The 11,328-nt window shown below is 51.0% G+C and overlaps 1 protein-coding gene across 1 annotated transcript; it reads left to right on the top strand.

Moving 5' to 3' along the window:
* The first annotated feature begins 2,033 nt into the window (after nucleotides 1-2,033).
* Nucleotides 2,034-2,966, top strand: LOC131096344 (olfactory receptor 14A16-like). Its single transcript, XM_058044683.1, has one exon. The coding sequence runs from the start codon at nucleotides 2,034-2,036 to the stop codon at nucleotides 2,964-2,966; it is 933 nt and encodes a 310-aa protein (XP_057900666.1).
* Nucleotides 2,967-11,328: the final 8,362 nt, after the last annotated feature.

Raw genomic sequence — 11,328 nt, 5'->3', positions numbered from 1 at the left:
CTTTCTCTTAATAACCTGTCTAAATATATTCCTAAAATGCTGTATAGTCCTGTTCTTTTATATAGTTCTGAAATACTATATAGTCTTCTAGGAACTGGACATATAGGAGCATTTTGGGTTTTGAGAATGAGCAGAATATGAGCAGTCATTATAAAAAGTGAAGGCAAAGAAGCCTTTGGACTTATTCCAATGGGATGACCCAGGTAACTAGGGAAACTAAATCTCCTTTTGGATGCTCCTGTTAAATATCCTAATTATCAACCCTAATAAATTGTGGAAATCAGGAGGTGGGTGTGCCCTTTCCCACTGGGACACCTGGAAGCTTCCAATAAGTGTCTGGCTTTTACTTTACTTTACTGTTCTAACATTGCTGCAAGGGTTTTTTTTTTTTCTCTTTGGATTATAGACAACAGGGGGATGAGAGAAGCAGAACAGGATTTGTAATCCCAGAATCACAGAACATTCTGAGTTGAAAGGGACACACAGGATCATCAAAGGAATGTTTGAACATTTACACAGACTCCAGAACTGTGACTTAAGCTGGTCAGTCTCTCTGCTGGGAGCCTCCCAAAGGCCCTCAGCCACTCCTCAGCCCTGGGCTGCGGCAGCATCACCGCAGGGCCCAGCAAGGCTCTCCTGAGCTGCCCTTGCCCAGCTGCACACAGAGCCTGCCCCAGCCAGGGCCCTGCACACAGGCAGGTTTCTGTAGGGCCCCGGCCAGGGCACACAGGCTGGGATGGGCTCTGTGAGCGCTGGCAGGGACAAGGCTCCTCTCAGGAGGGAATGACCAGGCCCAGATGCTCAGGGAAGGAGAGGGGGCTGAAGAGAGCAGAGCTGGGGGCAGGATGAGGGCACTGTTGGTGTGTGGGAGGTGCCAGGCACAGCTGGGCACGGGAACATTGTCCTGAGTGCCCGGCTGTCTCTGCCCTGCCCTCTCAGGCAGAGCACCACAACATCTTCTCTTGGTTCTGCCCTGCCCTTATATTGTCAATGTTATCTGCTGGTGTCAGGGAGGCTCTGGCATTTGCAGCAGCTGAGTCAGGCACTGCCCTTGGCATTCCTGCCAGGCAGGGCTGTCCATGGGAATGGGGTGTCCAAGCTTCCCTGGCACCTGTGGGGCTGTGGGCAAAGCAGTCCATGGGAAAGGGGAATGAGCTGAGCCTGCTCCCTGAGATCCCATCATGGGCACAGCTGGGGATCTCCTTGCTGTGCCCTTCCAAGCTCTGAACTGCCCTCCTGGGTGCAAATCTGTGCCAGAGCCTCTGGGAGCTCCCTGAATGTCCCACGGGGAAGGGCAGAGCTGCCAGAGCTGAGGAAATGCTGCTGGGTTTGCCAAGGGAGCCGTGAGTGTCCTTGGCACAAGGGGGTGCTGAGACCTTTCCCAGAGACCTTTAGAGAGGGTGAGACATTCAGGGATCCCTCTGCTCTGGGCAGGGTCTGGTTTATCCCAGGGAGGCGCAGGAGTGTGATTGTGCTCTGATTGCAGCCAAAGGTGCAAAGCCAGAGCAGCTGGGAACAAGCCCATCCAGCCCCTCACCCACAGCCACAGGGAATCCTTTGGCTCTCCCATCTCTCAGTAGCAAACTCTGAGTGCAGCAGAAATGCTGGGGATTTCTGACGTCAGAGAGCCAGGAATGTGTGTGTAGGAAAACAATTCTGATAATAAATTCCTGCCATCCTTTAAAAGTGGGAATGCAGATGCTACCATGCCTTTCTGCATTAGGAGTGATTCCATTGACAAATCCTGAATATCCAGCCTTGTCCCTCTGCCACATGGCCACAAACCAAGGGCAGTAGGGCAGGGATAGCTCCTTGAGGGCCCTCACACTCAGGCCTGGCTGCTCATGGCACACTCAGCCAGCACAACTGGAGCTCAGGGACCTGTGTGAAGGTTTTACCAGAGCAGCAACAAGGGTGGGTGAGTCCCAGTGGGACAGTCTGCAGGGAATGGCCCAGGTTTGGCTCCAAGCAGCATCTCCTGACTTGTCACAGTCCTTTCTCCATGAACAGGTCCCCATGTGCAGCCCCAGCAAATGTCCAACAGCAGCTCCATCAGCCAATTCCTCCTGCTAGCATTGGCAGACACGCGGCAGCTGCAGCTCCTGCACTTCTGCCTCTTGCTGGGCATCTCCCTGGCTGCCCTCCTGGGCAGCGGCCTCATCATCAGCACCGTAGCCTGCGGCCACCACCTGCACACGCCCATGTTCTTCTTCCTGCTCAACCTGGCCCTCAGCGACCTGGGCTCCATCTGCACCACTGTCCCCAAAGCCATGCACAATTCCCTCTGGGACACCAGGAACATCTCCTACACAGGATGTGTTGCACAGGTTTTTCTGATTTTCTTCTTTCTTGGATCAGAGTATTTTCTCCTGACCATCATGTGCTACGACCGCTACGTGTCCATCTGCAAACCCCTGCACTACGGGACCCTCCTGGGCAGCAGAGCTTGTGCCCACATGGCAGCAGCTGCCTGGGCCAGTGGTTTTCTCTATTCACTGCTGCACACGGCCAATACATTTTCCCTGCCCCTGTGCCATGGCAATGCCCTGAGCCAGTTCTTCTGTGAAATCCCACAGATCCTCAAGCTCTCCTGCTCAAATTCCAGCCTCAGGGAACTGGGGCTCATCACAGTTAGTGGCTGCTTGCTGTTTGTTTGTTTTTTGTTCATTGTTTTCTCCTATGTGCAGATCTTCAGGGCTGTGCTGAGGATCCCCTCTGAGCAGGGACGGCACAAAGCCTTTTCCACCTGCCTCCCTCACCTGGCTGTGGTCTCCCTGTTCCTCAGCACTGGCACAATTGCTCACCTGAAGTCCCCCTCCATGTCCTCCCCATCTCTGGATGTGGCCCTGTCAGTTCTGTACTCGGTGGTGCCTCCGGCCCTGAACCCCCTCATCTACAGCCTGAGGAACCAGGAGCTCAAGGCTGCAGTGTGGAGACTGATGACTGGATGGTATCAGGAACATTAAACTGCTGACCAATTTCTGCATATCACTTGTAATAAAAGTCATCTTTGGTATTTCTTGTTGGTTTCATCTTGGAGGTTCTTTTGCTTGGCTTTACTTAATATTGTGTCACAAGAAATGTCATTGTTTGTGCCATTTCTCATTTAATTTCTCGCCATCTTCTCTATGACTGCAGACTGTGTCAAGGAGGGGCTATGCTCTAGATGGCTTTAGAGATGTAAATGCTCTCCCAGCAAAGTTTTCTGCAGAGATGCCTTTTTGTTGCCTTCTCTGCAGCTGCAGCAGCAATGTCTGTGTGCAGAGCTGGGGGCAGATCAGGGCTGGCACAGCAGCTGTGCCCAGCAGCAGCAGCAGAACTTGTTGTTGCCAGTGCTGCTGCCGTGGCCCTGCCCTGCTGCCCCAGTGACCCTGGTGTTGCTGCAGGGCCTGAGTGCTCTCGGGGCCGGGCACAGCCCTGGGGGTGGCAGTGCCGGGGCTGCAGCAGGGACAGGCCATGGGCACTGCTGGGGCAGCGCTGACGCCTCAGCCCAGGGCCTGGGGGCTCCAGGCTCCTTGCCCAGGCTCTCTCAAGAACACACCCAGGCCAATGCTCAGCACAGAAAATCCCCGTGAGCAGCCCCAGGCTGGCCATGGGCAGGCTGGGGGCAAACAGCATGGCTGGGGCTCTGCAAGGGCCCTGGGGCAGATGGGAAGGAGCAGCAGAGCAGGGGCTGATCCATCCCCAGTGCGCTGCACAGCCCAGGGCAGCGTCCCAGAGCGTCCTCATGCAGCTGCCAACAACATCCCCCCTCTGCAGCCCTGGCCTCTCCCCCAGCTCACACAGGTGCCCATTCCTTGCAGGCACAGACACGGCAGCACTGGCTCAGCAGCCCCTGTTTGCATTGCACACAGCAGGTGGAAGCACCCCCATGGTGTTGGTGTGGGGACATGAACCTGAGGGAACACAAATGCCATCAGCCCCTGGGGCCAGCAAGGGCTGGGGGACACCAGGGAAACCACTCAGCTTTGTCCTGGCCTCTGCAGTCAGCCAGAAAGTTTGTTCCCATCAGCTGGGATTTTCCTGTCCCACTGCAGATGCTGTTGCTCAGAGCCAGGGCTGCCTGACCAACTGCCCTCAGCATTTCCTTGGCTTCACCTTTGCTTTCTTTATTCTTCCTGCGACAAATTTCTTCCTATTGCCCACACCAGTGGGCCCAGAACTGGACATAGCCCTTGAGGTGCTGCCCAACCAGTGCCCAGCACAGGGGAAGAATCCCTGCCCTGCTCCTGCTGGCCACACCATTCCTGATCCAGGCCAGGAGCCTTTGGCCTTCTTGTCCAACTGGGCACACTGCTGGCTCATGTCCAGCCTGCTGTCCATCAGTGCCCCCAGGTCCCTTTCTGCCTGGCTGCTCTACAGCCACTCTGTCTCCAGCCTGTAGTGCTGCAGGGGTTGTTGTGGCCAAAGGGCAGGATCCGGCACTTGGACTTGTTAAACCTCACCTTGTTGGATTTGGGCCCTGAATGCAGCCTGTCCAGGGCCCTTTGCAAAGCCCTCCTACCTTCCAGCAGATCCACACTCACACCCAGCTCGGTGTCATCTGCAAATTTGGTCATGATGGATTCAATCCCCTCATGCAGATCATCAGTGTAGATATTGAGGTCCACGCTGGCTGGCTCTGACCCCTGGGCCATCCTGTGGGTGCCCTGGGATGGCACTCAGGGTGATCTGTTCCATAACCTTTCCTGGCACCCAGGTCAGGCTGACAGGCCTGGAGTTCCCCAGCTCCTCCTTCCAGCCCTTCTTGGGGATGGGCTCACACTGGCACCTCCACTCCTCTGGAACCTCCCCACTGAGCCAGGACTGATGGTAAATGATGGAGAGCAGCTTGGGGAGATCATCCACAGCTCCCTCATCCCCCTAGGATTGATCCCATCTGATCCCTTACACCTGTGAGCATCTGAGTGGCTCAGCAGGTCACCAACTGCTTCCTTCTGGATTCCAGGGAGCTGTTCTGGTCCCTGTGCCCATCTACCAGCTCAGGAGAACTCTTGTTCTGAGGGCAACCTGTTCTATTATTGAAAGTTGAGACAGACACTGTGTTAAGTAACTTAGCCATTTCCTTATCTTTGGTTACTATATTTCCTTTTCCTTACTTTGGTTTCTATATTCTCCACTGCATCCAAAAAAGAGTAGAGGTTCTCCTTCTCCCTACTTGTTTTTTTTAATTAAAACAATTTATTATTATTTTTTTTACAGAGGTGGCCAGGTTAAGCTCTAATTGAGCTTTCCCCTCTCAACTTTTCTTTCTGCATAATGTAAGGACATCCTTAAAAACTTCCTGAGTTGCTGGTCCTTTTTACCCTGAGTTCCCACAAAAGTTCCATGGGCAGCCAGGCCATACTGCCGGCCAGGGACTATTTACAATTCACAAATAGGATGGGACTGCTAGCAACTTTCCTTAAGCTGTTTTATTTTTCAGCATCAGTCTCATTCATGGTTATGGCAATGGGAAGATGCCATCAGTTCACAGCCCAGGAAGCAGAGAGAGAACTTAATGTTACAACTTATTTTAAAAGTGTTTTGACCAATCACACAAAGCAAAAGCATATTGACAGTAGTTCTATACAATCACTTTAAGCACATGTACCTTTGGTTAAAAAAATGCTTGCTTATTTCAAATACAATACCTGCATGTAAGCCATAAAACACAATGCATAGAGCTCCATTATTAAGCTTCAAACTTCCTAATATCTTGCTAGATAAACTTCTCTGTAGCTTAGGGAGTTATTCTAGACAAGCGTTAATACACAGACCATTGTTCTATTTGTCTTTAGTTTTCTACTTTTTAAATAATTTTCCTGCTGACCTATCTCACGGCAACTGCTTAGCTCAAATCACAATTCCACTGTCTCAGTGGCCTGCCTTTTGCAATTTTCAAAAAACCCTCTGATTTTATGGATTCCCACATGGTCAGTAATTTTCCTTACCAGCTCATCTTTTGCCACACTGGAACAGGCTGCTCTTTCCCCCTTAAGATTACTTTCTTGAAATGTGTCCATCCTTTTTGTACCCCTTTTTTTTTAAGGGCTGTTTCCCTTCAATAAATCAGGACCTGATTTGGTACTCCCCAAATCTGCATCCTAAACAGACCAAAGTCTGCCCTTCCTAATTCCAGTGTAGAAGTTTTGTTGCTGCCCCTCCTTCTTTCCCAGAACATTGAAAACTTGATTATTTCCTGGTCACTCTGCCCCAGGCCGCCTCCGAGCCCCACATCTGCCACCAGCCCTTCTCTGTTTGTAAACAGCAGCAGACAGAGCTTTCCTTGGCAGTGGGAGTGTTACCATAAATTTGGTAAAACAGAAAACTCCTCAACACCAATGTAGCATTAAGAAGCATCATTCTTTATTCAGCTGGATGCAGGGGGGATAGCTCCTCCCAAAGCTGTGCATGCTGAGAACAGGAAAGTTTTTGTTAATTTTCTGTATTTTTCACACATATTCATTGATTTTCCCAGACTAAACATAAATATGATAATGGTTTCTCCAAAATCATTAACATATTTCTCCTCCCCTTTACCCATGCATTCTTCTGTCCTGGAGGTCTCCCTGGTGCTCATGGACCCCAATGTTCCAGTGGGCCTGGCTGTGATGTTGGTCACAAGGGTTGCATGAGAAGAGAGAGGCGAGAATGTTGATCCATGATCAGAAGGCTTGATTTATTATTTTATGATATATATACTACATTATAACTGTACTAAAAGAAATAGAAGAGAAAGGTTCTCAGAAGGCTAGCTATGTTAAGAATAGAAAAAAAAAAGAATGAATAACAAAGACCTGTGTCTCAGAGAGAGAGCGAGACCGAGCTCTACCATGACTGGTCAGTAAATCCAAACACCCACAGGAGATCAATCACGGATCCACCTGTTGCATTCCACAGCAGCAGATAACCATTGTTTACATTTGTTGCTGAAACATCTCAGATTCAGCTGGAAAAATCCTAATGAAAAGATTTTAATGAAAAGATGTCTGCGACACCTGGCTGAGCTGGCAGGACACTGAGGCTGGTGAACTTCCAGTTCCCCTTATCACACAATGGGCATTGTGTGGTTTCCATAGATCTGAGGTTTTGGAGAAAAAGCTCCAAGTGTCAGCTCACCTGGTGTACACAATTGATCATCTCATAACATGAGGTCACAGAGTGGGTTATGTGAGGTCATTGAGAACTATGACATCATAGAACTTCATATGTGACATCACATGGAAGAGGTCTGACATCACAGAGCCGGCTGTGACATCACAGAGTTGGCTGCGACATCAGAGACCAACTGTGTGACATCAGAAAATGGGCTGTGACATCACAGAGCAGGCTGTGACATCACAGAGGGGCTGTGTCACATCCCAGCAGGGCTTTGTCAGGTCACTGGGTTGGTCACTCTGCCCCAGCTCCCCCTCACAGTTTCTCCCAACAAGTCCAATGCTGTTGATTCCCATCAGGGTCCCTGTCCCCCAGGATCCCCCCGGCCCACCTGGAGCCACAGCCTCCACCAAAGGATGTTCCACAGGATCCACCCCAGAGCCTGACATGGGGACAAGGGGCCAGGGCTGTGTGACCGGGACATCAAGGACAGGGATTATCCAGGTCACTGTGGCCTGGGTTGGGTTCCCCAGGGCAGGAAAGATGTCTGGCAGCTGGAGCAGGGTCTGGGAAGGGCCTCCAAGTTGGGGCTGGAGCCCTTGGGCTGTGAGCAAAGGCTGAGGGAGCTGGGCTTGTCCAGCCCGGAGCAGGGAAGGCTGAGGGGCTCCTCATCCCAGCCTGGCAGTGCCAGTGAGGAGGGGATGGAGAACAGAGCCAGGCTCTTCACCAGGGGGCTGGTGGGAGACAATGGGCAGAAGGGTTGGATGAGGGAAATGTTGGGGAGGGGATAGGGACAAAGTGTGATTGATTGTCAGCGATGAGGAGTTTTGATTTTCATATCTGTTCAAAATGCATTAGAAGCTGTTGAGGGCCAATATAAATTGGACATTGCTGATATCAACCTAAACTGGAAAAGACAACTGAACAGGACAAAACAGTTCTCTCTGCATTGTTTTCAATATAGTATATTCATTTTGAATACACTTCTGCAATGTGACTAATTAACCGCAGAAGAATTAAAAACTTCAATGACTCCCAGAGACGTGTCTTATTTTGATATTCTGAACAAATATTTATGATCTTTTCTAACTGAATTCCTGAACCAAAAAGCTGAAGAAAGAAGAGGCCCCTGGAGCAGTAAAAGTCATCATCGGTCTCCAAGTGGCTGAGGATCCATCCCCATCAGAGCAGCAATGAACAGAAATGGGCCCAGCTTTGTGGCTGCCCCAGCTCTGAGATGGGCCCTGGGCCTGGAGCAGGAGCAGCTCTTGAGGGCCCCAAGGCCACGGCTCTTGTGCTGCCCTGGGCAGATGGGATGGCAGCAGGGGCTGCAGAGCTCTCAGCACCTCAGCCCGAGGGGAGCAGAACAGCCAGGGAGCCTCCTTTGGCCTTGGCCAAGCACCTTCCCCCATGGTGGGGCTGAGTCCTGTGGCAGCTGCAGCTGCTGCTGTGCCCTTGCCAGGGGCTGAGGACATGGGGCAGTGCCCAGAGCAGCCTGGCCTGAGCAGAGCTGTGGGGCCAGAGCTGGCTGGGCTGGGCTGTAGAGAGGCCCTTGGTGCTGCCCAGAGCTCAGGGCAGCTGGCAGAGCTTGCAGGGAGCTGGGCTGGGCTCAGAGAGCCTGGCCCAGAAACCATCAGTGTCCATCTCACCCTGGCTGAGTGTGCAGGGGCAGGACTCAGGCCAGGCCTTGTGGGGCAGGGCCAGCACCTGTGCAAGGCATTGCAAACAGGCAAGTGGCCCAGAGAGGAGGCTGCTCTGTGCCCTTGGTGGCATGGACAGAGCAGGGAGGGGGCCCAGGACATTTGTCAGCGCCAGCCTCTGTGCCCATGCATTGGCAGCCCTGGCTGCTGAGCCCAGCTTTGGCCTGGGCTGAGTTTGGCTGTGGCCCAGCTCCATCCTCCTGCAGGGCTCAGGGCCTGTTCCCAGCCATGGCCAGCCCTGGCTGCCTCTCTGCTGGCCCAGAGAGTGGCAGAGCCCAGGGCAGGGCTGTCTGTGCAGCCCCACAGGTGCCACAGGCTCTGCAGGAGCTGGCAGAGGCTGCCCAGCAGGGAGGCCATGGGGCACACCTCAGGGCACAAGTGGCACTGCCTGTTCATGGGCACACAACTGATGTCTGCCTGGAAAGGGGCACAGGTTTTAACACCATTGGTTTCATAATATACAAGCGTATTTTTATTATCTAGGTCATTTAAATACATTTAAGAAATGGCAAATTTTTCCCGCCAGGAACAGGAATTTCCTGGATCTACTGGATCCTTTTAATGATGGCAGGAGAAGAAATACTGATCTTCACCTCTGCCTTTGCCTTCAATATTCAGTCTAATATTTCATGACACTCCTTCCTTCAGATGTTTCCAGGTCTCCTGGATAAATGGCCATGTCGAAGGACATCTCTTCACTTGACCAGCTGGATCTATTTCCCTTTCATTTCTCCCAGATTTCCTCCTCCAGATGCTTTCTGGTCATTTGAGTGCCTACCAACTGACTGGCTTCAGGCTTTGAACTTCAGGAAGTTGCCCAATCTTTCTAAAATTCCAATTAATATCACATTAGTCAACATCCTAATTACATTTATATCTATCCTAGAACTACTTTTTTATGTCTTTGTCTAAAACTCCTCCTGCACGGAAATCCCTGAGGGATGGGGGACATGTCATATGCTGCTGGGACATCCCAAGGAGCTGAGGGAAGAGCTGTGATGGTTATTAAACTGTTCAAATATTTAATTTGTGTTTGTGTGCAAGAAACCTTTCTGTGCCTCTGAGTGTAACCAGTCCCTGAGCCCAAAGGACACAACCTGATGAGTTGTGGTTCCCACTGCAGGGGCACTTGGACCTTGGCTGTGAACAGGAGAGCTCTTCATCCCCTTTCTCTCTGTTCCTCCCTCTGGGCATGGAGGGAGCTCCTGACTTCAGCCTGTGACTCGTGTGTGCAAAGAGCAAATCTGGGCAGAATTGGGGCAGGAAGGGTTTGGGGGGACCTTGGGATTTGTGCTGGGCACAGAAGGTGTTTTTCATTGCTCTGAGACTGTCTGCTGTGGAAAGTGAATTCAATATCCAGCAGAGGAATGACTTTTGCATTTGATGGAGCTTTGTCTTCCCTTGGCTTTGTTGGCTGACAATAAATGAACATCCCTCTGTGTCTCGGGCAGCTCTGTCTCCAAGGAAAGCAGGTGGGAGTTGGAGCCAAGGAGCTGAAAGCTGCAGGTGCAGCCTGGGCTGGAGGGAGCTCAGATTTGCACAAGGCTGCTCTGAGTGCCAGGCCTTGGATGGGGAAATGGTGGGGTGGGGGGAGGGACAGAGTCTGATTGTTTGTCAGCCATAAAGGGTCTTGATTTTCATATCTATTCCAACTGCTTGAGGAGCTACTTGGATTCTGTGTCAGCTGGAGATTGCACATATCAATTTATTAACAGGGAAACAAAAATAAACAGGACCGAAAATAATCTTTTCTCACTGTCTTCTTAAATATCATGTTCACTTTGAATCACTACTGAGATCTACCTAACCACAAACAATTTGAAAATTAAAATCAAATTATTCCCAGAGTCTTGGCTTGTTAAGGTGCTCTCAATGTTAATGAGCCCTGGGACACTGAATTCCTGCACTGAAGAGCTGAAGGCTGAACAAGCCTCTGGAGCAGGAAAATTCAGCAGCAGCCTCCAAGGTGCTGAGGATGTCAGCAGCCCCCACTGAGGCCATCTCTGCCCAGAGACCGTGGGGGAATGGGCAGACAAGGAGAGCATCCCTGGGGCTGGGGCAGCACAACTCAGAGGCACCAGTGGCTCCAGCTGGGAAATGGAGTGTGGAATGTGGCTGGGAAAGCCTTGCCTGGGCTGTGCCAAGCAGGACACACAAGCCCTGACTCCCATCCCCCAAACAACTCTGTCAAGGAGACATTTAAAAGAAGTTACAATTTGTTGTGTGCTCTGAGTTGAATGTACTGGAGAAATACCAACAGGAGATTCTCAGAAGCTCAAAACAACAAACCAGGAACTTGACTGGCATTTTTAGAAAATCAAAGAAACTTTGGCAACATGTTTAATACGACATTCAATCAACAAAACCACTTCGCAAAGTAATAACTTGGCCCATTCAACTTCACAGATTCTAAGTCTACTCAATTTTAAGTTAATATTTGCAAGAGGACAAAAATAGAAAAAGTATTTTTCTGTCTCTCTCAGACATGGAGAAAGAAAAATAAGATTTGGAGAAGCGCACACACGCAGCTACCAACTCCTGGATTCCA

The sequence above is a fragment of the Melospiza georgiana genome, unplaced genomic scaffold, assembly GCF_028018845.1.
Source record: "Melospiza georgiana isolate bMelGeo1 unplaced genomic scaffold, bMelGeo1.pri scaffold_29, whole genome shotgun sequence".
NCBI lineage: Eukaryota > Metazoa > Chordata > Aves > Passeriformes > Passerellidae > Melospiza > Melospiza georgiana.
This window is presented reverse-complemented; position numbering and strand designations above follow the sequence as displayed.